Raw genomic sequence first — 24,606 nt, 5'->3', positions numbered from 1 at the left:
GGGAACTCTTCCTCTGAGAGCAGGCTAGAGAGGGCTCACTGTGTGCAGTAGCTGGAACAGATGGCTTGCTAATAATGCTATAATAAAAATGTCTCCAAATAGCATTCTATTTCCAAACACAGCCTGTTATTGCTTGGTATGAGACCAATGCTTTCCTTAGCATTATCATTTCTATTTGTCACCAGCCTTGAATTAAAGGTCTACGCTAATTTACATAGCTCCAGATCAATGCGAATCCAACAACAGCACTAGCTTAGAAACTATCTTGGCACTTAAAAATCAGAAAGAAAATGCACAGTAGATATAATACTGATGTCAAATACCTGAAGTAGACATCTGCCTATTCACATCTCATTAAGCATCTGATCCAGACTTTTTGTTTTTTTAAAAAAAAGATGGTACCTAGTCTCCATTTCAATGTTTTTCCCTTAGTTTTTGGTATTGCCACAAGCTTTCAGGGATGCCAATCCATCTCTTATGAATCAGCTTAGATCCCTGGGCTAAATGGCAGGGAGCTGAACATACCAGCTTCAAGTGTGGTGAACTTTTGATCAATCCATTCACTCCATTTCCAGAAGTGGTTGCCATAAGCACAGCGTACTCGGGCCAAATAATGTGTGTCAGGCTCCATTTCACTTAGAAGGTATTTACCATTCACCTTGATGAAAACATTGTTCTGCTGCTTGGTCAAAAAAAAGAGGAAAACAAAAGAATTGCTGAGTTTCAAGGTACAACAATTAGTCTCTATTCACAACAGAGGAAGAAAAAGAGTCAGGAAGACGAGGAGCAAATGGAATGCGTGGCTGATTGCCTCCATGAACAACTGCTCCCGTTGCCATGAGACCACAACTGAATGGTGCTCGGCTACCATCGCTAAAAGTTTTGATCAAAGATTCTATTAAAAAATCCTCATCAAAAGTGGAAAAAATGAAGTACAGAATTTCAAATTCTTATGGATTCCAGGCTTTCTGGAGCCATTGAGGCTGGACAAGCCCCCAAAACTATTGCCTGGATATAATTTTTAAACCTTAAACCAAAAATATCCCCTGAAGTCTTCTTAAAACCAAACAATAGTTTAGCTTAACTAGTAAAAAAGGTCTCCCTTGAGTATTGTACTCTTTTAAGGAACTATCTTGTTGTTGTGTTGTTTGCCCTCGAGTTGATTCCAACTCATAGTGACTCTACAGGACAGAGCAGAACTGCCCTCATAGGGTTTTGGTTTCCTGGGTTGTAATCATTCCTGGAGCAGATCACCAGGACTTTTCTCCTGTAGAGTGGCTGCTGGGTTCACACCACCAAGCACTCAGTGGGGTCAAATTCACAACAGCAACTTGAAAGGTTATATAGGAAGTTTAGGGGGCAGTGAGTTTATGTTAATGGGAAGGAACATTCAGAAAAGGAGGGTAAGAATGATTGTACAGTTTGAAGAACTTAATGTTACTGAATAGTACATTCAGAAAATGCTGAACTGGTGTATGTTCTGCCATGTATATTTTCAACATAAACAACAACAACCACACACACATACAAAAAAAGAATTAGTGAGCATATCTCACTGTAAAGCCAATCAGGACAATAGCAAATCCTAATTTGAAGTAACACTGGTTTTTCTTTTGGAAAAAAAAAACCTCTAAGACCCTCCTCCCAGCCCTAAAAGTCTATGATTAATTTCATGGGCCTTTTTTAGACAGATGACCCACACTGCATAAACCCATTCAGAAATAAGAGTTTAAAGAAATTTTATCCAGCAGTCTCTCTGTTCAGGACATACATGATTTTTGAAATTAGGAAATTAAGTTCTTACTTGTATTACTTGTCCATCATGATGGAGTTCAACCTGACACTGAAATGTGGAATTCCCAATGGGGCGCACCTTCCATGTCACGGTTGCATTTCTGGAATTTATATTTTCAAGGATGAAATTAAGGGGAGTCATTGGACGAACTGCCAAAAAAAAGGAAGGAAAGAAAATTTAAGCACATATCCAGAAAGGCTTTGGAAAACAGCAGTTCATTTATTCAACAAGTTTTTTTTTTTTTTAATATATGTTTGAGAAATGGCAAACGAAACCAGACTTTCAGCCAAGATGGAGTAAGCCAACTATAGCCTATGTCTTTCACTGGTTATATTTGAAACTCTGAACAGAATACAAAAAGCAACTACCTGAGGGCTCTTAAAATTAAACGAAAGCAGGCTGACTGTGAAGGGGAGTCAAAACTTGGAGAAGTGACCCATCAGAGGAGGATTATACCAGAACCCTTAGAAGAATTGATAGCAGGATAGAGATGACAGGGGAGTCAGTGAAGCTGAAGAGAGATCAACAGAAATCATCCAATCTGGATAAAGCAGACAAAAAAATTTAAATGAACAAAGCCTCAGGGAGATAGGGGCCAGTCACAAATACACTAACATTTGTGTCACTGAAGTCCTAGAAAAAGAGGAGAAAAGGTGCAGTGCTGAAAAGATAACCACGAAAACCTTCCCAAATTTGATGAAAGGCATACATCTACAGATTCAAGGTCAAGATAAAACCCCAAACAGGATAAAAGCAAAGAAATCTATTCTGGACATCCATGAGAACTGTGGCATTAGCCAGAGTTATAATTAATTTTCTTCAAACCTTATAACTTTCACTTATACTATGAATTAGACAAAAACCTACAGCACATTGACTTGGTCACACAATGTGTCAAACAAAGATGTGTCACTGGCCACCACGGGTGATGACACCTCTAGTCTCACCTCGATGAGTCAGTTTAAAAACAAGATTGACGCTTCTTTTCCTTAAGTAGTTTTCAGTCATGAGTGTGAAGTTATACATTTCTTGGGAGTCTTGAGTTACTTGCCAAGAGCACCAGTTTCTGTCTTCACAAACTTTCTTTTTCTGGGAAAATCTTTAAATAAACAAACAATGACAGGGTCTACTTTTGTCAAAGCAGATGTATTCCCTCAGCCTTGGGCACACTCGGTGACTTTCAAGCCCTGTCCCACACAAAGAGCATTGAGCCACCACCAACAAATATCAACAATGAAAATACTGTTTCAAGAAATTTGATTCATGTGGTTAAATATGTAAATTATGAATATGTATATATTAAACATATAAATGATGACTTCCCCTCATGAAGGGTGAGAGCACCCTCTAATTTACTTTGAATATTCTTAAAAAGTCAGAAATGAGGTAGACCCAAATTATCAGATGGAAATATGTTCGCATCACCATTGACCATTAACTATCCTTCTTATCATTTTTGTGCCATATTTTACTTTAACAAAACTCAGGTAGAAGGCATTGCACACTTGTGACCACTTAAAGATTTCCTCCTGACACTGGCAGGGTGGTTTTGATATGCTTGTGCAAACTTTCTGCAACAACAAAAGGCAGCTTTTGTTATGTTGTCATGAATATCTTAAACAATGAAGGCTTACATCTGTCAACAACTTAACCAGAACTAACTTACGATTCAAATAAAGTATAGTTTGAGGAAGGTTGTATGGTCAAAGCAGTGTCACTCCCAGGATCCCAAGTACACTTCAAAGTCTTCAAGTCTTGGGTTTCACAAGAAAAGTTCTTGGGCTCCTCAAGTACTTCTGTCCATTCAAAGAAAAAAAAAAAAAAAAAAACAGAAGAAAGACCTGGTTAAGTAGCTTCATTTAAAGATAAATATAATGGGTTGAACTGTGGTCCCCAAAAAGATATGTTCAAGTTCTAACTGCTAGTGACTGTGAATGTGCCTTGCTTGGAAACAGGATCCGTTGCAGGTATAATCAAGTTAAGACGAGGTCATACTGGATTAGGGTGGGCCCTAAATCCAATTACTGGTATCTTTAGAAGAGAAAGGAAAGGAAGATTTGGGTACAGAAATACAGAGGAGACACACAGGAATGAAGGCCATATGATCTCAAAGGCAAATTGGACTGAAGCAGCTCCAAGCCAAGGAATGAAAGGGCTGTGGAAGTCACCGAAAATTAGGAAGAGGCAAGGAAGGATTCTTCCCTAGAATTTCCAGAAGGAGACAACCCTTCGGACACCTTGATGTCAGATTCCTAGCCTCCAGAGCTGTGAGAGAATAAATACATTTTTGTTGTTTTAAGCCACCAAGTTTGGGATGATTTGTTACCGCATTCCCAAAACAAGTAAATGGGAAGCTCTGTTTCGGGTCTGAGGCCACTAAGTTACTCTGAACGATGAAAGGATCGCTAGAGTGGAAGCCTACAGACCAAGAGCCCCAGAAAGTCAGTTTTCAGGCAGAAAATGGAGAGATTTCACACCACCATGTACCTGTCTCCTTCCTCCCCTTGCGATCTGGTATTATAGGTGGATGGTCAGTGTATTGCAAGTGGTGGGCACGGGGTCCATTTGACAGCAGTTGTGCCCCTGTTGCCTGCTACTAGGCACTCAATAAGTAGTGCTACAATGACGGATGAACGGAAGCATGAATGGAGTCAGTGTTGTCTGGTGTTTCATTCCAGATGCCCTGATTTACAATGAACCGGGGGCTGTCCTTGGAATGCCAGAAAATCAGCCAGATTGTGTGGACCTGACAAACTCACCAGCCTGGAACTGCGTGTTCCAGGAACAGTGAGAAGCCTCTAAGCCACTGGAGTTAGAGGCCACGCTACAAACCATTTTCTTTAAATGCTGTCTTGACCCAGTTCTGAGGCCCTGGCTGGAGGCTTGTCAGTTCCGGTCTTGTGCAGCTGAGTAAGGTTGCTCTCTAATCACTCTCCTTATGAGGTTCTCACACTCCTGGGCCACTATGCACCCATCCTAACCACCCTGGGGCCAGGTACCCAAGGGCTAGGGACAGCCTTTATGCCCCCTGAGCCTGCAGAATTTTTCAAAATGCCCAGGAAACCTACACAACCTAAATAACCCCACCCTGCTTGCTGTACATAAGCCCTCTCCTACGATTCCAGCTTGTTGTTACCTTGTCCCCTGGCACAACCCTGTGTGGTCCTGAGTCATGGTGCGCTGTGCCTTCCATGTCTGGAAACAGTGATCTAATAAACCTAGTTATGTTTCATGGCCTCCCTGGCTCCTCTTTTCCATGTTACACCTGATTTAGCACCCCACGAATCTGTTAGAGCACACACCGAGGGGCACAGCTGAACCAAGTGTCTTAGTTACCTAGTGCTACTGTAACCACAAGGGGGTGGCTTCACAGAGCAGAAATTTATTTTCTCACAGTTCAGGAGGTTAGAAATCCAAATTCAGGGCACCAGCTCTAGGGGAAGGCTCTCTCCGTCCTCTCTGGGGGAAAATCCTTGTGCCAGCTTTTCTAGCATTCTTCTCTTTGCAGCAGTTCCTCGGAAATCTCCATGTACCATCTATTTTTCCCCATTCATGCGTGCTTTCTGTACCTAATCTGCTCTTTTTATATCTCAAAAGTAAGTAGGTTTAGACACACCCTACACTGATATGGATGGACTGTTTCTATAATGATCTCAAATCCCATAAAGCATAAGTCACTATTATGCTATAAGCACTCATAATATGAATTTAGAAATATGTCTACCTTTGTGAGGCTCTCTAACATTAACTATAAGTCATTAGAAACCGGTAAGTCATGAGAGAGTTGTTTAGAAAATTTCTGAACTTAGACACAGAAACATAGAAGCACGTGAAGCATGTAAAGAACACAAACCACCTTTAAGTTCACTTTGACCCGGTACACTGGGACCCAAGAAAACGTAACGATCTCTATAAACAACTTCCCTAGTCTCCAGCCTTGAAGAAAAGATGCATCGTTCAGCTACTCTAACCCTGGAGAAAAGACATAACATACGAGTCTTTGACATCACGGTGGCTTGCTGTATGGAACCAAGGTGACAAATTTACATATAAATCCTAAATTTCTGCTCACTCACGGAGAGAAGATAGAGATTGTCATGGTTTGAATTATGTCCCCCCAGAATGTGTGTATCGATTTGGCTGGGCCACGATTTCCAGTATTGTGTGGTTGTCCTCCATTTTCTGATTGTAATTTTATGTTAAAGAGGATCAGGGTAGGATCTTAACACCCTTACCAGGTCACATCCCTGATCCAATGTAAAGGGAGTTTCCCTGGGGTGTGGCCTACCTTTTATCTCTCAAGAGATAAGGAAAGGGAAGCTATTGAAGAGGGGGACCTTATACCACCAAGAAAGCAATGCTGGAAGCAGAGTGCACCCTTTTAAGACAGGGAGCAAAGGCCCTGAGATGGGAGGGTGCCTGTTTGAGGAACAGCAAAAAGACTGGTGTGGTTTGAAGAGAAGCAAGTAAAAGAGAGATAGGCTATACTATCAAGGAGGAAATAGGGGGCTGAGTGTGGAACCTAGAGACTTAGTAAGACAGAGAACACAGGGGCCCCCAAATCTGCAAACAAAGTAACAAGAAATGGGCCAGGGCGCAGAAACAAAGCCATTCCCCAAAACAATGAGGCAGGGTATCTAAAAGTAGCCTGAAAACTTTAGTTGCCTCTCAGAAGCAGCTGGAGAAAACCAGGCCCAGGGACATACGTAGAACATCCACCTGTGACCGCTGTGTGACCTTCCACCAGGGGCAGTGAGGGGCTACAGCCCCAGCCGGGAAATCGAACCTGGGGAGCGAGAGACTGCGCAGGCGTGACACCACATAATAAGTCCTGCTACGAATCCCAGAGGCCTCCAGGACAGGAGGCATCTTGAAAAGCTGGGGAGCACACCTTAGTTAACATATCCCCAACTGTGTCTATGAATAAACATGAATCTTTTCCTGCCCAAGAACTTTTAAAAACTCAGGCCCATCTTTTGTTCTGTGATGTTCTGTGAGATGGGGGTATGTGTTGCTCTAAGCCCTCCTTGTCTCCACTTACAAGCCTCTTCGATAAAGCTTTGCTGGTGTGGAAAACTATGTGCTTTACCTGCTCGTTCTTGACCAGTGAGAGGCAAGAACCTTATCCCGGTAACACTTTGAACCTGGGGTTGCTGCGCAGAGAAGCTCCTAGTCCAGGGGATGACTGAAGACAAGGACCTTTCTCCAGAGCTGACAGAGAGACAAAGCCTTCCCTTAGAGCTGATGCCCAGAATTTGGACTTCTAGCCTACTAGACTGTGAGAAAATAAATTTCTCTTTGTTAAAGCCATCCACTTGTGGTATTTCTGTTATAGCAGCACTAGATGACCAAGCCAGAGATGAAAATGAGATTCTGTCTGCTGCCATTGACCTTGGACCCTAGCTACAAGGGATTCCCACTAAGTTGGAGCCGTTGTTAAGCCTTCCTCCTGAAACCTCTTGTTAAAGGTAAAAGCCTGAAGTCTAAAGACTCTAACCGTTGAACTAACATTGTAATTTTAATTGCTAATTCTGATTCCCTTGTTCTAAATGAATGCTGTAAGGTCTTACTTGCATGCCTTGCCATGACTAGCTTGCAATAAACTAAACGAGTTTATGCATGTCAAACCTGAGTATCTCTCTATTCATTTTCTAAGATAAAATCCTATATGACAGCCTCACTAACCTAACAAAATGCTATTCTTAAATGGGATTACATCCACAGGTATAAGGATCAGGATTCCAACCCATATATTTTCAAGGCCACAGTTCAATCCGGTACACCAAGTCTCCAGGAGATCAGAAACCTCCTCTGGCAGAGAAAGCAGGGAGGGGGAAAATCAGAGGAATTGTCCTACTGTGCAGGCAAAAACGAGTCCCCAAGTCCAGGAGGTTGCTGAGTGTGCACACAGACCTATGTAAAACTAAAAATGTTCCCTCCTCTAAACAGAGTCCATGAAGGCTCCTGACATTTTCCACACACAGACAGAAAGTAATGGCCTCCATTTGCTGAACTCTTCCTACATGTGGCTATCATATCAGGGCCACACACTGTCCATGGGTTCATTCATTAATCCTCACAACTGCCACTCTCACCCCCATGTCACAGAGGAGGCAGCAGGCTCAGGGAGGGTAAGAAACTTGGCCCTTTTGACACCTGCAGTGATGACAAGAGAATTCAAATCCAGATTTGCTGGACTACAGTCCGGATACCTTTGTGGGGTCTCCCAACATGAAGCCCTCCCCTCCCTCCTCATCCTGCGGTAAATCCACACCGCTAAGGCAGAGCAAAGGAGCCCTGGTGGAGTAATGGTTAAGTGGTCAACTGCGAACCAAAAGATTGGTGGTTCAAACCCATCAGCTGGTCGGTGGGAGAAAAGACCTGGTGATCTGCTCCTATACAGATTATAGCCTAGGAAACCCTATCAAACAGGGTCACTATGAGTTAAAATCGACTGGACAGCACACAACAAAAACAAGGTAAAGCAGGATATTTTCCCAGTGGCCCAGGTCATGCCCTGAACTTTCTCCCCTTTCATTTTGTTGGTTTCTAGGAATAGAACTATCAGTAAGGACAAAAAAGACAATAGGAAATCCTGGAAGCAGTGCTTCAGGATAACTTTTCCAGGGTCTCTGCTAGAGGGCTTGGAAAGCAAAAGTAAATCAAAGCCACTGAGCGGAAATGTTTGCTTGTCTTCCGGTAAAGGCGATTCAAGCGCATTCCACAGGAAATGGGGAGACAGGGGCACAGGGAATTTGCTGACTTACTCGATACATAAAGAACGGTGCCTGCCAGCTTCCTTCCCTGCTTCATTTCACAGTAGATGTTTGTCCCCGTTGTCCTCTTGTAACGAACATGACTCAAGTGGAATGTGGATACATTTGGAGTAAGCTGTTCTCCATGGATCTGTTCACCATCCAAATAACAGGATACGTTATTCAGATTGCTCCTAGAGACGTAACAAAAGGTGACACTGGAGCCTTCTTCCACCAGCTTGTCTTTGGGGAAAACGAAGAGGGCATTATGTCCAAGAGAATCCTGTGCTGCAAGACATACGAAAAAATGAGAAAGCTCAGTTAGAATCTCACTCAAAATTCAAATCACCCCTCCCACCTCACTCTCAGCATCAGCAGGTAACTTTAGATCCTTTCACCTCCCTGAGAAAACAGAAGCCTAAATTTCTACACCAAACCCATAAACTTGAGTGTGTACCAAAAAACAAAACAATTCTTTCCACCATCACTCCTATGGTTACATGAACACCACTGCTGCTGCTCTTACTACCATGGCTATCTGCTACCGCCGTCGTTGTTATGTGCTGTCAAATTGATTCCAACTCATAGTCACCCTATAGGACAGAGCAGAATTGGCCTATAGGGTTTCCTAGGCTGTAATCTTTACGGAAGCAGATTTCCAGGTCTTTTCTCCACTGAGCAACACTGCTGGTTATCATATTATTTCTATGGTTAGGGTAAGTAGCCCTGGTGGCACAGTAGGTAAGTGCTTGGCTGCTAACTGAAAGGTTGGTGGTTTGAACCCACCAACCAGCCACGCCACTGAGAAGGATATGGCAATCTGTTTCCATAAGGCTTACAGCCTTGAAAACCCTATGGGGCAGTTTTACTCTGTCATATAGGGTCACTATGAGTTGGAATCAACTCCAGGGCAATGGGTTATATTTAGGGTTATTATAATAACAGTGGCTGCTTTCTGTTGAGTCCTAGCCATGTGGTAGACCCATGTTTAAGGTTTGTGTACATTCTCTCATGTCATCCTTGTTACCTCACAACAAAAGGACAGGCAAGATGGAGCCCCAATTTGCTCAGTCAGTACGGCAAGGTCAGATTCAGGCCTGCAAGGTCTACGCAGCCCAAAAGCCTGGTGTCCCTCATAACCTCTACACTGGGCTGTAGAGCACAACTCTTTCCTTCCCGGAAACGCCAGTCACTCAAATACTTTGTGGCTTCAACCTGCCATGAAAATTCTTACGAACTAGAGAATTAATTGAGTCATCCTTTAAAAAATCAGCAAGATGGATAGATATTTTTGTATTTATTTTTAGCCAGGGCCAGATGAGATTGGCCCAATCCTAGCAGAAGAGGGCTGTTCTTCATGACACCCGGGGATTTCCACTGTCACCCAGAAGTTTCTCATTGACTTAAGAAAATGCTTGGCTCTCTTCCCATCTACCTCACGTCTCCCTAGTAACGCCCTCTCCAGCCTCTCCTCCACAATCGGCCTTCTTAAAGGAGCCACCCATACCTGCGGCTCAGGTCTCATCATTTCCTCATCCCTTCTCAGCCCACTGCAGTCTGGCTGCCGGCCCCTGCTGGGCCAGTAAAATTGCCATCACCAACCTCACCCATGGGGTATGGCCTGGGCATGGTTTTTTTCAAAGCTGTGTGGGGTGTGTCCTGGGCAAGGTTTTTTTTTAAACCTCTGTAGGTGATTCTAATGTGCAACCAAGGTCGAGAACCTGTGCTTTGGCGGTTGAAAACTATTTGGGTTTTCTACCTATTCTTTAATGAGTTTTCAGGTTAGATTTTTGAGAAATCTGTCCATTTTATTAAAGTTGTTTACAATGTTCCTTTTTTTTATTTTTTCTTACTATCTTTTAAATCTTTATTTTTTCTGTAAACATGGCCCTCTTTCAGCAGTAGGATGGAATGGTTAAGAGCATGCCCTTGGTGCTAGATTGGGCTAGAATACCAGCTTCACCACTTAGTAGCTTTGATGGCCTTTGTCTCAGTTTCCTCATTTTGTGAAATGGGGATAAGAATAATACATATCTCACAGGGCCGGGGCAAGAAATAAATTAACTAATATGTATAATGCGTAAAGGGTCACTAACCGAATCTAAGTCCATTGCCATCGAGTTGACTCTAACTCACAGAGACCCTATAGGACAGAGTAGAAGTGCCCCATAGAGTTTCCAAAGAGCACCTGGTGGATCTGAACTGCCAGCCTTTTGGTTGGCAGCTGAACTCTTAACCAGTGCACCACCAGGGTTTCCAAAGGGTCACTAGGTGGTGCAAATGGTTTGCGCTCAACTATTTACCTAAACGCTGGCAGTTCAACCTCACCCAACGGTACCTTGGAAGGCCTGGTGGTCTGTTTCCATTCAAATTACAGCCAAGAAAACCCTGTGAAGCACTTCTACTCGATACACATGAGGTCACCATGAGTCAGAATCGAATTTGGTTTTGGCTTCATGATGCTTAAAACAGTGATTGCGATAAGGTAAGGGCTATGTACATTTAATTCTATTATATTTTTAAATGAATCACTAGGCTATTCATGGATTAATATGTTATAGGGGTAAGTTAATAAATATGCATAACTGAGCAACAAAGGAATGGTTTTATTGGCAGTAATTTTAGACATAAGTTCAGAACATATTTGAGACAAACGCCCTTATCTTCATCACTGCTTTAGTGCAGGCCTACAGCTTAACTGAGATCTCAGGGTGGTGTAAAGGGTTAATGAGCTGGGCTGCCTACTCAAAGGTTGGAGGTTCAAATCTACCCAAAAATGCCTCAGAAGAAAGGCTTGGAGTTCTACTTTAGAAAAATCAGCCATCGAAAACCCTATGGAAGACAGTTCTACTCTGACACACATGTGGTTACCATGAGTCAGAACTGACTCATGGGTACCTGATTAGGTTAGATAGCTTAATTGGAGTTTAAAAAATTATGGTAAAAACCCTGTAAATTTTAGGTGCAACAAAATTAAATTACCAAAATATTTTAAATATCCTTAAAAAAGAACATTTAAAATATATTCATCCATAATCTCATCACTCTAACAAAGAGCTGCTTTCATTTTTCATATTTCCACCTTCTCTCTAGATTGTTATTGTTGTTAGGTGCCATCGAGTCGATTTGGACTCATAGCGACTCCATGTGACAGAGCAGAACCGTCCCATAGGGCTTCCTAGGCTGTAATCTTTACAGGAGCAGATCGCCAGGTCTTTTTCTGATGAGCTGCTGGGTGGGACTGTACTGCCAACCTTTCAGTTAGCAGGCAAGTGCCTAATTGTTGTGCCAGCTGGGCTCCCTTCTCTCTAGATTTTTGTTGCTGTTAGGTGCTGTCAAGTCAGCTCCAACTCATAGTGACCCTATACACAACAGAACGAAACACTGCCTGGTCCTGTGTCATCCTCACAATTTTTGTTATGCTTGAGCCCATTGTTGCAGCCACTGTGTCAACTTATCTTGTTGAGAGTCTTCCTCTTTTTCGCTGAAGCTCTACTTTACCGCATGATGTCCTTCTCCAGGGACTGATCGCTCCTGATAACAAGTGTGCTTTGGACATACTCTCTAGGTTAACCCATTGTCATCAAGTCAGTTCTGACTCCTAGTGACCCTATAGGACAGAGCAGAACTGCCCCATAGAATTTCCAAGGAGCACCTGGTGGATTCAAGCTGCCGATCTTTTGGTTAGCAGCCGTAGTAGCTCTTAACCACTATGCCACCAGGGTTTCCTCTCTCTCTCTAAATTAAGGGTTGGCAAAAGAAGGTATATGAGCCAACTGTGGCCCACCATCTGGTTTTATAAATAAAATTTCATCAGAACATGGCCATGCTCATTTGTTTACATATTATCTATCGCTGCTTTTGCACTACACTGGCAGAGTTAAGCAATCATGACAGAGACCATACGGCCTCAAAGCCTAAAATGTTTACTATCTGGTCCTTTACAGAAAAAGTATCCTGACTCCCACTACACATTTTGTGCTAGGCTAATAAAAATATATCTACAATTTATGTTCTGCTTTTGTTTACTTAGTATTCTATAATACACATACTTTACACATTTTGAAACCACACACATAATTTTATGAATTTGCATAATTATCTCAATTAATAAATTTAGAGGTAAAACCTCAGACATTTATCTCCCAGTGGCAAGTTTCAAACCCATGTGTGTTAGTTTCACAAGAAAATAATGTCTGTGTCTTCCCAGGCTTCCTCAAAGGGACTCTACTGATCCCCAAGTAACAGTAACCACCTCACTTCTTACCGTCTACTTCCTCCCATGAACTCCACTTGCTCCAGGACCTCGGCTTGGGGAACCTGGCATCGTCCATCACACTCCTTATTCTTACGAAGTGTGTCGCACATTCCAAAGGGAGCTCAGATTCCCAACTCCACTGCAGAATCTGGTTCTCCTTCACGGTGGTACTGTAGTTCCCCTAGAAGGGAAAAGTCTGGAAACATCTGGTTCTGGAAAATACCTTGACTAGTTTCATTATCAAAACATAAACCTAAGAGACAATGTAACTCCACAATGTTGTAAGCGTAGTCTATTCCTAACTGGTGAGCTCCCAGGGACCCAGCCATAGCCTTTGCCTTTAGAAAACTCTGCTCCCAGTTCCTTGTTGCCACTGTTAGTTGCTGTCAAGTCGGCTCTGACTCATGGCGATCCCATGTACAACAGAAGAGGACAACAGATTGTGCCATCCTCACGATCGTTTGTTCATATATTCAAGTCTCCTGCTGCAGCTACTGTGTATTTTGAGTGCCTCCCAACCTAGGGGGCTCATCTTCTAGCACTATATTGGACAATATTCTGCTGTGATCCATGGGATTTTCACTGGCTAATTTTCAGAAGTAGATCTCCAGGTTTTTCTTCCTAGTTTGTCTTACTCTGGAAGCTCTGCTGAAACCTGTCCACCATGGGTGGCCCTGTTAGTATCTGAAATACTAGTGGTATAGCTTCTAGCATCATAGCAACATCCAAGCCACCACAGGAATTGGTGAGGAATTGGTAATGGTCCCAATTCCTATATCCCTCCACTTCCGTGGGGCTTATGTGGAGTAAGTGGTAGAGAAAACAGAAGCTACACAAGTCTTGGGGGAAGAGATCAGAGACAGAAAGTGGTTCCCTACAGAGACTTTGACAGTGCTGGTCATACAGAACTGCTAAAAAAATTATTGCAAACTAGAAAATCAAATAAGTCACCCTTTAAAAAGTTAGCAAGGTTGATGGGTATTTTTATATTTATTTTTAGCCAAGGTCAGATCAGGTTTGCCAAATCTCAGCAGAAGAGGGCTGTCCTTCATTACACACTCTGAGTTCCACTATCTCCCAGACGTTAAGTGTCTCCCAGAGTCCCACATCTCCTCTGGTTTTCTGTCTCTTGTCTTTTCAGATGCAATGGCCACATGGACCAGATTCCTCCCTGGAGCTCCCTCTATCAGGACCTTTAGCTCCCAGAGCTGTCAATCACACAGCAATGTCTCACTGTTCTCTGGGAGGCTTGCCCAAGTCTGACTGCAATTTGGTCTTCTGGTGCAGCCTTTTGTCTTAATCTTTCTAAGACATTGGCCTTTCCATTCTCTAATTCCATAGCTGTCATTGGCTCCTTTATGCCTTATCCTGTCATTCAAGGCCCTCTACAATCCGGCTCTAACCTGTCTCTCCAGAGTTCTCTCTGATTGCTCTCCCTTACAAGAATCTTCTCTCTGGACACAGTGGCGTACCCCACACTTCTGGACTATTTCTTATGCTTTTACACCTCAGTGTTTGCTCACAGACTATCTGAACCTGGTTTAGAGTGACTGCCCCCCTGCCCCCCACATTGGGAATGAGTCCCATCCTTCAAGCCCAGGTCACATCCCATCTCCTTCATGCCACGTTTCTTGTTCTTTCCTCTGGGATCCCTTCACTTCCACCTCTCTGGAAGCCCTGCTGTGTATTGCGTTTGTTGTTGTCGTTAGTTGCCTTCATGTGGGCTCTGACTCACGGTGACCCCGTGTACAACAGAATGAAATATTGCCTGGTTCTGTGCCATCTGGAATACCCAAGACCATTCTTGTGGCCACTGTGTATTTTGAGTGCTATCCAACCTAGCGGGCTCATCTTTCAGAACTATATTAATAAAAAATATTGTTATGAGCCATAGGATTTTATGAGCTAATTTTTGGACACAGATTGCCAGGCCTCTCTTCCTAGTCTGTCTTAGTCTGGAAAAGCTCCACTGAAACCTGTCCAGCATGAGTAACCCTGCTGGTATTTGAAATACTGATGCGTTAGCTTCCATGCACATCACTGTTGTACAACAAACTGACAGATGGGTGGTGGATACTGTGCCTAGTTGTAAGTACTTCTTCCGTGCTTTGTGCCATGACTAGAGCTTGGGCCCAAGAGAGCAGGGGCTGTGCTTCATTCTTCTCTGTGTCTCCATAACTCTAGTCATTCCTGCATCTTGGTGTGCCTCCCAACTCCCCCCGCCCCCCTGCCCTGGGCTCCTGCTTCCTGCTTTTTTTTCTCTAGAGCTGGGAAATGAAGACACCAAACACTTTGCACTTCCTGGGGAAAACTAACCCCCATCCGGCTTTCTAAGGGCAAATGCTAAGTGGGACATAGAGGAGGATGGGCACCACGCATGTCACATATAGCCCAGAGTCAGCAATCTTTTTGGCCTTCTCTTCACCTCTACCTACCCCTTTTCAGGTTTCTAACCTTCAACAAGGATCCTGATGGTGCAGTGGTTAAGCGCACCACTGCTAACTGAAATGTTTTCAGTTGGAACCACCAGCTGCACCCTGGGAGAAAGATGTGGCAGTCTGCTTCCGTAAAGATTATAGCCTAGGAAACCCTATGGGGCAGTCTACTCTGTCCTATAGGGGTGCTAGGAGTCAGAACAGATTTGATAGCGAAGGACAACAACCTTAAATAGCACACAGGAGAACACAACACACCCCTGGAGTGGGTCAGGGGGTTACCTAACTGTGCATATCCCTCTTCATTACATGCAGAACCTGTATTTTAAAAACATCTGCATTTTATTTCAGCACGTGGAATTATTTTATTCCTAGAGTACTATATATATATATTTTAAACTATAAGTCATGAGCTCCTGATCCATGCAACTTTCACTAGTAATGTGAGAAGCCTTGAGTACATTTTGCTTCATTCTTTCTTTTTTTTTTTTTAAGGGCAAATACAAAAAATAAAAGTGGAACTACCTGTATATCAATCATGGTGACCTTGCTGTAATGTCAGCAAGCCACTGAGTGGATTTTACCTCCTACATGTCTCTCAAATTCATCCTTCTCTCACGCCCACTGCCACTCTGCCTAGCACATCTCCCCAGGACCCACCCCAGCCTCCCTCACACCGGTCACATTTTTCCTTCTCCAGGCCCCCAGCTGCCTGTGCAGCGACAGTGGGCTTTTTAAAATGTCAGGTCAGATTTCATCATTCCCTTCTTCTTATTTGTTCAGGATAAAGCACAAAAGCTAAGCAAGATCCCCACAGTCCAGAGGCCCCGGCCTCATGTCACGCCTGCCCCCGTGGGGTCGGTGCTCCCCAGTGACTGCTTTCAGGCCAGAAGCTACCAAAGTCTCTCACTGGGGACTTCTGCTCTAACCCTGTTGATTTTCTGGAGTGCTCTCTCTCTCTCTCTTTTTTACATGTTACTGTTGTTGTTGGGAACCATTGAGTCAGTTCCAAATCATAGCGACCCTATGAATAACAGAACAAAACACTGCTGGTCCTGCACCATCCTCACAATCATTGTTATGCCTGAGCTCATTGTTGCAGCCACTGTGACAATCCATGTTGTTGAGGGTCTTCCTCTTTTTCATTGACCCTCCACTTTACCAAGCATGATGTCCTTCTCCAGGGGCTGATCCCTCCTGATAACATGTCCAAAGTATGTGAGACGTAGTCTCACCATCCTTGCTTCTAAGCAACATTCTGGTTGTACCTCTTTCAAGACAGATTTGTTCCTTCTTTTGGCAGTCCATGGTATATTCAATATTCTTCACCAACACCACAATTCAAAGGTGTCAATTCTTCTTCGGTCTTCCTTATTCTTTGTCCAGCTTTCATATGCATATGAGGCAATTGAAAACACCATGGCTTGGGTCAGTCACACCTTAGTCTTCAAGGTGACATTTTTGCTTTTTAACACTTTAAAGAGGTCTTTTGCAGATTTGGCTAATGCAATGCGTCTTTTGATTTCCTGACTGCTGCTTCCATGGGTGCTGATTATGGATCCAAGTAGAATGAAATTCTTGACAACTTCAATCTTTTCTCCATTTATTATGATGTTGCTTACTGGATCAGTTATGAGGGCTTCTGTTCCCTTTATGTTGAGATGTAATCCATACTGAAGGCTGTGGTCTTTTATCTTCACCAGTAAGTGCTTCAACTCCTCTTCACTTCCAGCAAGCAAAGTTGTGTCATCGCATAATGCAGGTCGTTAATGAGTCTTCCTCCAATCCTGATGCCCCGTTCTTCTTCATATAGTCCAGCCTCTTGGATTATTTGCTCAGCATACAGATTGAGTAGGTATGGTGAAAGAATACATCCTGACGCACACCTTTCCTGATTTTAAACTATGCAGTATCCCCTTGTTCTGTTCAAATGACTGCCCCTTGATCAATGTACTGGTTCCTCATGAGCACAATTAAGTGTTCTGGAATCCCATTCTTTGCAATGTTAAACTTAATTTGTTACGATACACACAGTTGAATGCCTTTGCACAGTCAATAAAACAGAGGCAAACATCTTTCTGGTATTCTCTGCTTTCAGCCAGGATCCATGTGACATCAGCAATGATATCCCTGGTTCCACATCCTCTTCAGAATCTGGCTTGATCTCCTGGCAGTTCCTTGTCAATGTACTGCTACAGCTGCTTTTGAATGATCTTCAGCACAATTTTTCTTGTGTGTGACAGTAATGATATTGTTCAATAATTTCCACATTTGGTTGGGTCACTTTTCTTTGGAGTAGCCATAAATATAGATCTCTTCCAGTCAGTTGGTCAGGTAGCTATCATCCAAATTTCTTGGCATAGACCAACGAGCACCTCCAGTGCTGCATCCGTTTGTTGAAACATCTCAATTGATATTCCAACAATTCCTAGAGCCTTGTTTTTTGCTAATGCTTTCAGTGCAGCTTGGACCTCTTCCTTCAGTACCATTGGTTCCTGATCATATGCCACCTCCTGAAAAGGTATTCTTTAAGCAACCACCTCTCTGTGCCCTTGGTAACCACTAATAAACTCTGGATTTTCAGAGAACTCTTGTCCACCCTCCGTGCTAAGTGAACTTCTAATCCTCTTTCTTATTTTGGCCCCAACAGCCCTTCCTCCAACTCTCTGGTGAAGGTCAGGCCAAACCCCATCCCCATAGCACTTGTATGTCACCTGCCTAACACTTACCACATTTAGAACACACTGATTTGCATGCTTATTTCCTTATTCCTGCTAGTGTGCTCAGCATGGATATTCCCACAACTTCATAATGCCTGGACTTGGGCCCACGGTCTGAAATACGTGCTGAATTATTCAATCAATTCATTAGTATGCAGTAAGTTTTATCTTTCCCAGACATACTTTGTATGGATTCCATCTAACCTCAACTTGTCCTTTTTTTTGGCCTTTAAAGCCCTGTAAATGGAAGAGAGAAAACTTTCTTTGAATGCATCAATTCGGTTTTTTTTTTTTTTTTAATGTGACAAATTGTGTTTGGGCTGTTTTCATCAATTGAAGTGGAAGTTTAATTTGGCCCTCCCAGATATGAGTAAATCACAAGAAACTGGCACAAACATTTACATAGAAATCAGCTGAGGTCACTGGCAGACTTCCTGAGGCAGAAGCTTTATCCCTGGCCTGACTCATGCTCCAGGCCTCCTTCCAAGCTTGACTGTTACTCTGCTCCAGCACACTCCCTCCCCCCTGCCATTTACAAAATAATAAAGCAAGTAGCTGGAAGGGAAGGGCAGAACCTGGGCCTCTGGTAGGACCAGGAGGTACTGGCAGCTTTGAGTGCCAGGTGACTTCTGGGAGACAGCTCTGTGCCTCGTTCCAGCAGGAAGCACCTGGGTAGAGATGCTTTTCCTTTGGTGTGTTTCAGAAAACAGTAATGTTGAGCCATGGAGTCTAGAAGTTTCCCCCTCTCTGCACGAGTAAGGGTACCCTGTCAGGCTTGCATTACAAGGCACTTCACCAGGAGGGGGAGACTGTGGTACAAACAAAAGAGAAAGTATAAGTCCCCAGGGCCTTTCTTGGCTTCAGAGTCCCTGTGTGGTGCAAATGGCTGCTAATCGAAAGGCTGGGAGTTGGAGCCCTCTCAGAGGCACTTCAGAAGAAAGACCTGGCAATTGACTTCCGAAAAATCAGCCACTGAAAACTCTCTCTGACACACATGGGGTTGTCATTAGTCAGAGTCAACTCAGTGGCAACTGGCTTTCCCAGCTTTATCCTCCTTAACTGGAAGAGATCTTAATGTTACTCCTTCAACTTCTGGCCTGAGAGATTCAGAGGAGGGCTTCTCGTGACACTGTCTGTTCTGTGGGACACACGGCCACTGATGGCTGGGAGGCTGTATGGGCATGAGGTGGGACAGCGCCCTGGCTCTGTCACTAGCGCCCTGGCTCTGTCACTGAGAGCAGCACACAAGCCTCTTTGTGCTGCTGTCTCTTTACCTGCTGTAGTCTCACCCATGCTGGGTGTTGGGGTCGGGGAGGACAACACAACGGCCAAGGCAAAACTCTACTCGGAGGGTTTTTGCTAATGATGAAAACATTTGGAAATGGATGGTGGTGATAGTTACACAACATGGTGAATATGACTAACGTCACTGTAGTGTGCGCAGAAAAAAGGATGAGATGGCAAATGCTTTGCTATATATATTTTACCACGATAAAAATTTTAAAAAAGCAAAGCAGAAAAAATACCTCTACTCTGAAGAAGCTTAAACCCCGGTAGATTACTCAAGTAGTAAATTCCAGCTGCTTTACCTTGCAAAGAGGATTAGTACACCAATCAGAAATTTACTGTCTTTTAGATAAAGAATGAGGTCAACTTGGAATGGTTAACGGTATTTTCTCTAATGGTGCCCTGGTGGTGCAGTAGTTAGGAGGCTGGCTGCTAACCAAAAGGTTGGCAGTTCAAATCCACCAGCCACTCCTTCAAAACTCTATGGGACAGTTCTACTCTGTCCTGTAGGGTCGCTATGAGTCGGAAACGACTCGATGGCAATGGGTTTGGTTGGTTTTGGGTGCTAAGCACTAGATTTCTGCCAATTCCTCTAACACTTCCCTAAGATTTATTTTTCTTTGGCAATGCTAAGCCTCTAAATGACCTTTGTTAAATGTTTTACTGCACTCTACATCACCAACCAGTGTATCCAACAAAAATACAAAAATGAGACAGATTCCTGGGAGGTCCACACATGAGCTGAGGGTGGAGTATGAACAGCTGCACGTAAGCACCACTGTTGTTTAAAATAAGAACACTAATCAACTCTCACTGTGGAAAACTGCCCTTTGAGGGGCAGAACTATAGACCTGATATTAATCCTGAATCGACAGAGTCAGAATTGAATTTAACTGAGTCACTTGCTCAGGTACCAAATACAATAACAGGCATGGAAGGCTAGAAAGTAATAGTTGTGTGCCATTGAGTCGATTCGGACTCATAGTGATCCTATAGGACAGGGTAGAACTGTCCCATGGGGCTTCCAAGGAGCAGCTGGTAGATTCAAACTGCTGATCTTTCGGTTAGCAGCAAAACTTTAAAACCTGGGGCCTTTATGCTTTACTAAACCCACCACGGCCGTCAACTAAAGGAACTAAGTATTCTGGGTGTCCTGCACACAGGTCTTTGCTCCTGAGAGAACGGGCCCTGGGCTGCTAAGACAACAAGCAATAACCCAGTACCATGCTTCCCTCGCCTTCAGTGATCTCTCAGGTTCCCTCAAATGGAAAACATTCCATTGCCCTTGAACATTCCAGGATAATGACTGTCTTTACATACTATATACATTATGTCCCCCAGACCAGAAACAGTCATATTTCTGAGATAAAGAGATAAAAGTTGCCTGGAATGCATCAATTCAGTGATTTTTTTTTTTTCTTGAAAGAAATTACTGAAGTGTCCCAATGCTCTAGATGGGAAAGAATCAGGCAAAATAGACATGACCATTATTTAAACCAAGATGAGCAAAAAATCTATCCCAAGTAATCCAAAGACAAAAAAGAGTGTGAAAATAAGGATTTGATTAATTTATTGTAGAAAAAAACCACGTGTGGGGCAACAAATGACAGAGTGAGTTTCTCTCTAACATGGCCCATGGAGACCCTCTCTGTTGGCTGGAATATAAAAGTATTAGGACTCGTTGTCTCTTCCATTTCAGCACAATATAAGCAAACTAACTGACAGGAAGCTGCACTGGCAAGCAAAACGTTGCTGAATTATTACATCTTATTTAGGAAAATCTCCGATAGAGAAAAAAGAAGGGAAAGGAATGAGATGATTGATCCCCAGGGATCTCTGGAAGCCAGTACTTATGGGGACATACCCACTAGTTCTCCTAAAGGGAACAGAGCAGACTGAGAAGATAATCTACTTTCCTACTTGTCCCATTCTATTTACCAAAGTAAATTTGGCATGAATCCTCTTATTTAAAGCACAGAAATACAAATGCTTACGAAAACTGTTTTGAGCTGCTAAAATGTGTTCATATTGAGTTTACGGAATGTTAAAGGACAAATTATGCCATAAAAAAAGGGATTTTTAAAAATAATGAGCAAAAAAATACTTACCACCCAGACGACACTGGATGTTGTAATTCTACTGATCTGTATCTGAAAAATCATTTGTAGTTCCTGATGGTGAGGAAGGCTGTGGATGCTCCATTGTAAATGTAAGCATTGGCATGTGGAATTGATGGAAACTTCAAGCGATTCAGGAGTCAATGGTCGAGGTTCAGACAAAACTGAAAGACCAAAACAAGTACGAGATGACATTTAATGGGAGCATGACTGAGTAGCCACAGATGATTAAACTGTTCAATATCATCACTGTTGAGCTTGGAAAACACTGCTCCTATGTGAATCCCAGAACCAGACACCTTTAAAAGCTGGAAGAAAATTCAGAAATCAATTTATAGATAAAGAAATTAAGATCTAGATGAGAGAAATGACTTGCTCAACAATATATGGCAAGTTAGCAAACTGATGCACAGTTAAAAGGATTGATTACTGGAGAGTCTAGCTGGAAACTTAAAACAAGATGGAATAAAGAGGACTTTCTTCATAAATTTCATATTTCTAGAAAAAAAATAAGTTTTGACAGGTACTGTATGATCTCACATAAAAACACAAGAAAAGGGGGGCGGAGCCAAGATGGCGGACTAGGCAGACGCTACCTCGGATCCCTCTTACAACAAAGACACGGAAAAACAAGTGAATCGATCACATACATAACAATCTACGAACCCTGAACAACAAACACAGATTTAGAGACGGAGAATGAACTAATACGGGGAAGCAGCGATTGTTTCCAGAGCCTGGAGCCAGCGTACCAGTCAGGTACGGCACAAACACAGAGAGCGGCTCCACCCCCCTGAACTAACCTCGGGAGGGGGACCAGCCGGTTCCACGGGTGGCATGGGACACAGCCGGTAGGAGAAGTCCCCGGGAGGCAGTGACTGGTCTTGGAGCAGAAAGAGCAGCGTCCGAGCCGGGGAACCGTCCCGCAGGGATTTGGACTGGACGCAGGTACGGCATAAACACGGAGAGTTGCTCCACCCCCCTGAACTAACCCCGGGAAGGGGACCAGCCGGGTCGCGCGGGCGGCGTGCGACGCAGCCGGTAGGAGAAGTCCCTGGGAGGCAGCGACTGGTATTGGAGCGGGGAGAACAGCGTCCCAGACGGAACACTTGGTCACGGCACAAGCACGGGGACCTGCTCCACCCATCTGAACTAACCCCAGGAGGAGGCCCAACTGGTTCTCGGAGGTGGCACGGCCACGCGGCTGGAGGGACAAGAAGTCCCCGGGAGGCAGCGACTGATTTTGGAGTCGAGAGTGCACCGTCCCAGTAGGGGAGCCTTGACGCTGGGCGTGGGGCTGGAAGCGGAGGATCTGACCGTGACTCCAGCGGGCCACACCCCCCGGGGGCAATCTCCACACAGCCAGCACACATAGGCGACGCGCCCCGCGGGAGTCTGAGATATAATAGTCATTCCAAGCAAGACAAGCAACTCTGGCTATATTCTGAGGTGCTACTCTCCTATCTCTCTGTTCCCTCCCCCACCCTCCCCAGGCGGCTTCATTAACATCTGAATAGCCTGAGCCAGAGGGAGAACTCTGATAGGGATCTGACTGCATTTTTTTTTTTAGCGGATTTTCTGGAAAAACTAGTTTCCCAGTGATGGCTCGGAGACAACAATCCATATCAAACCACTTAAAGAAGCAGACCATGACAGCTTCTCCAACCCCCCAAACAAAAGAATCAAAATCTTTCCCAAACGAAGATACAATCCTGGAATTATCAGATACAGAATATAAAAAACTAATTTACAGAATGCTTAATGATATCACAAATGAAATTAGGATAACTGCAGAAAAAGCCAAGGAACACACTGATAAAACTGTTGAAGAACTCAAAAAGATTATTCAAGAACATAGTGGAAAAATTAATAAGTTGCAAGAATCCATAGAGAGACAACACGTAGAAATCCAAAAGATTAACAATAAAATAACAGAATTAGACAACGCACTAGGAACTCAGAGGAGCAGACTCGAGCAATTAGAATGCAGACTGGGACATCTGGAGGACCAGGGAATCGACACCAACATAGCTGAAAAAAAATCAGATAAAAGAATTAAAAAAAATGAAGAAACCCTAAGAATCATGTGGGACTCTATCAAGAAGGATAACCTGCGGGTGATTGGAGTCCCAGAACAGGGAGGGGGGACAGAAAACACAGAGAAAATAGTTGAAGAACTCCTGACAGAAAACTTCCCTGACATTATGAAAGACGAAAGGATATCTATCCAAGATGCTCATCGAACCCCATTTAAGATTGATCCAAAAAGAAAAACACCAAGACATATTATCATCAAACTCACCAAAACCAAAGATAAACAGAAAATTTTAAAAGCAGCCAGGGAGAAAAGAAAGGTTTCCTTCAAGGGAGAATCAGTAAGAATATGTTCTGACTACTCAGCAGAAACCATGCAGGCAAGAAGGGAATGGGACCACATATACAGAACACTGAAGGAGAAAAACTGCCAGCCAAGGATCATATACCCAGCAAAACTCTCTCTGAAATATGAAGGCGAAATTAAGATATTTACAGACAAACACAAGTTTAGAGAATTTGCAAAAACCAAACCAAAGCTACAAAAAATACTAAAGGATATTGTTTGGTCAGAGAACCAATAATATCAGATATCAGCACAACACAAGGTCACAAAACAGAACGTCCTGATATCAACTCAAATAGGGAAATCACAAAAACAAATTAAGATTAATTATAAAAAAAATACACATAACAGGGAATCATGGAAGTCAATAAGTAAAAGATCACAATAATCAAAAAGAGGGACTAAATACAGGAGGCATTGAACTGCCATATGGAGAGGGATACAAGGCCATATAGAACAATACAAGTTAGGTTTTTACTTAGAAAAATAGGGGTAAATAATAAGGTAACCACAAAAAGGTATAACAACTCTATAACTCAAAATAAAAACCAAGAAAAACGTAACGACTCAACTAACATAAAGTCAAGCACTATGAAAATGAGGATCTCACAATTTACTAAGAAAAACGCCTCAGCACAAAAAAGTATGCAGAAAAATGAAATTGTCAACAACACACATAAAAAGGCATCAAAATGACAGCACTAAAAACTTATTTATCTATAATCACCCTGAATGTAAATGGACTAAATGCACCAATAAAGAGACAGAGAGTCACAGACTGGATAAAGAAACACGATCCATCTATATGCTGCCTACAAGAGACACACCTTAGACTTAGAGACACAAACAAACTAAAACT

General features: G+C 43.2%; 1 protein-coding gene across 1 annotated transcript in view; it reads right to left on the bottom strand.

The window, feature by feature from the left end:
* Nucleotides 1-24,606, bottom strand: part of OSMR (oncostatin M receptor) — a 96,755-nt gene that overhangs the window by 32,875 nt on the left and 39,274 nt on the right. The window contains exons 3-9 of the mRNA XM_064271458.1: nucleotides 21,359-21,531; nucleotides 12,818-12,989; nucleotides 8,563-8,838; nucleotides 3,462-3,591; nucleotides 2,743-2,894; nucleotides 1,805-1,944; nucleotides 526-679 (exon numbers count right to left, since the gene is read on the bottom strand). Coding sequence (XP_064127528.1) covers nucleotides 526-679; nucleotides 1,805-1,944; nucleotides 2,743-2,894; nucleotides 3,462-3,591; nucleotides 8,563-8,838; nucleotides 12,818-12,989; nucleotides 21,359-21,531 — 1,197 coding nt within the window. The remainder of the gene's footprint in view (nucleotides 1-525; nucleotides 680-1,804; nucleotides 1,945-2,742; nucleotides 2,895-3,461; nucleotides 3,592-8,562; nucleotides 8,839-12,817; nucleotides 12,990-21,358; nucleotides 21,532-24,606) is intronic.

Source organism: Loxodonta africana, chromosome 2, assembly GCF_030014295.1.
Source record: "Loxodonta africana isolate mLoxAfr1 chromosome 2, mLoxAfr1.hap2, whole genome shotgun sequence".
Lineage (NCBI taxonomy): Eukaryota > Metazoa > Chordata > Mammalia > Proboscidea > Elephantidae > Loxodonta > Loxodonta africana.
The sequence above is the reverse complement of the archived record's forward strand: the minus strand, read 5'-3'. Positions and strand labels throughout refer to the sequence as shown.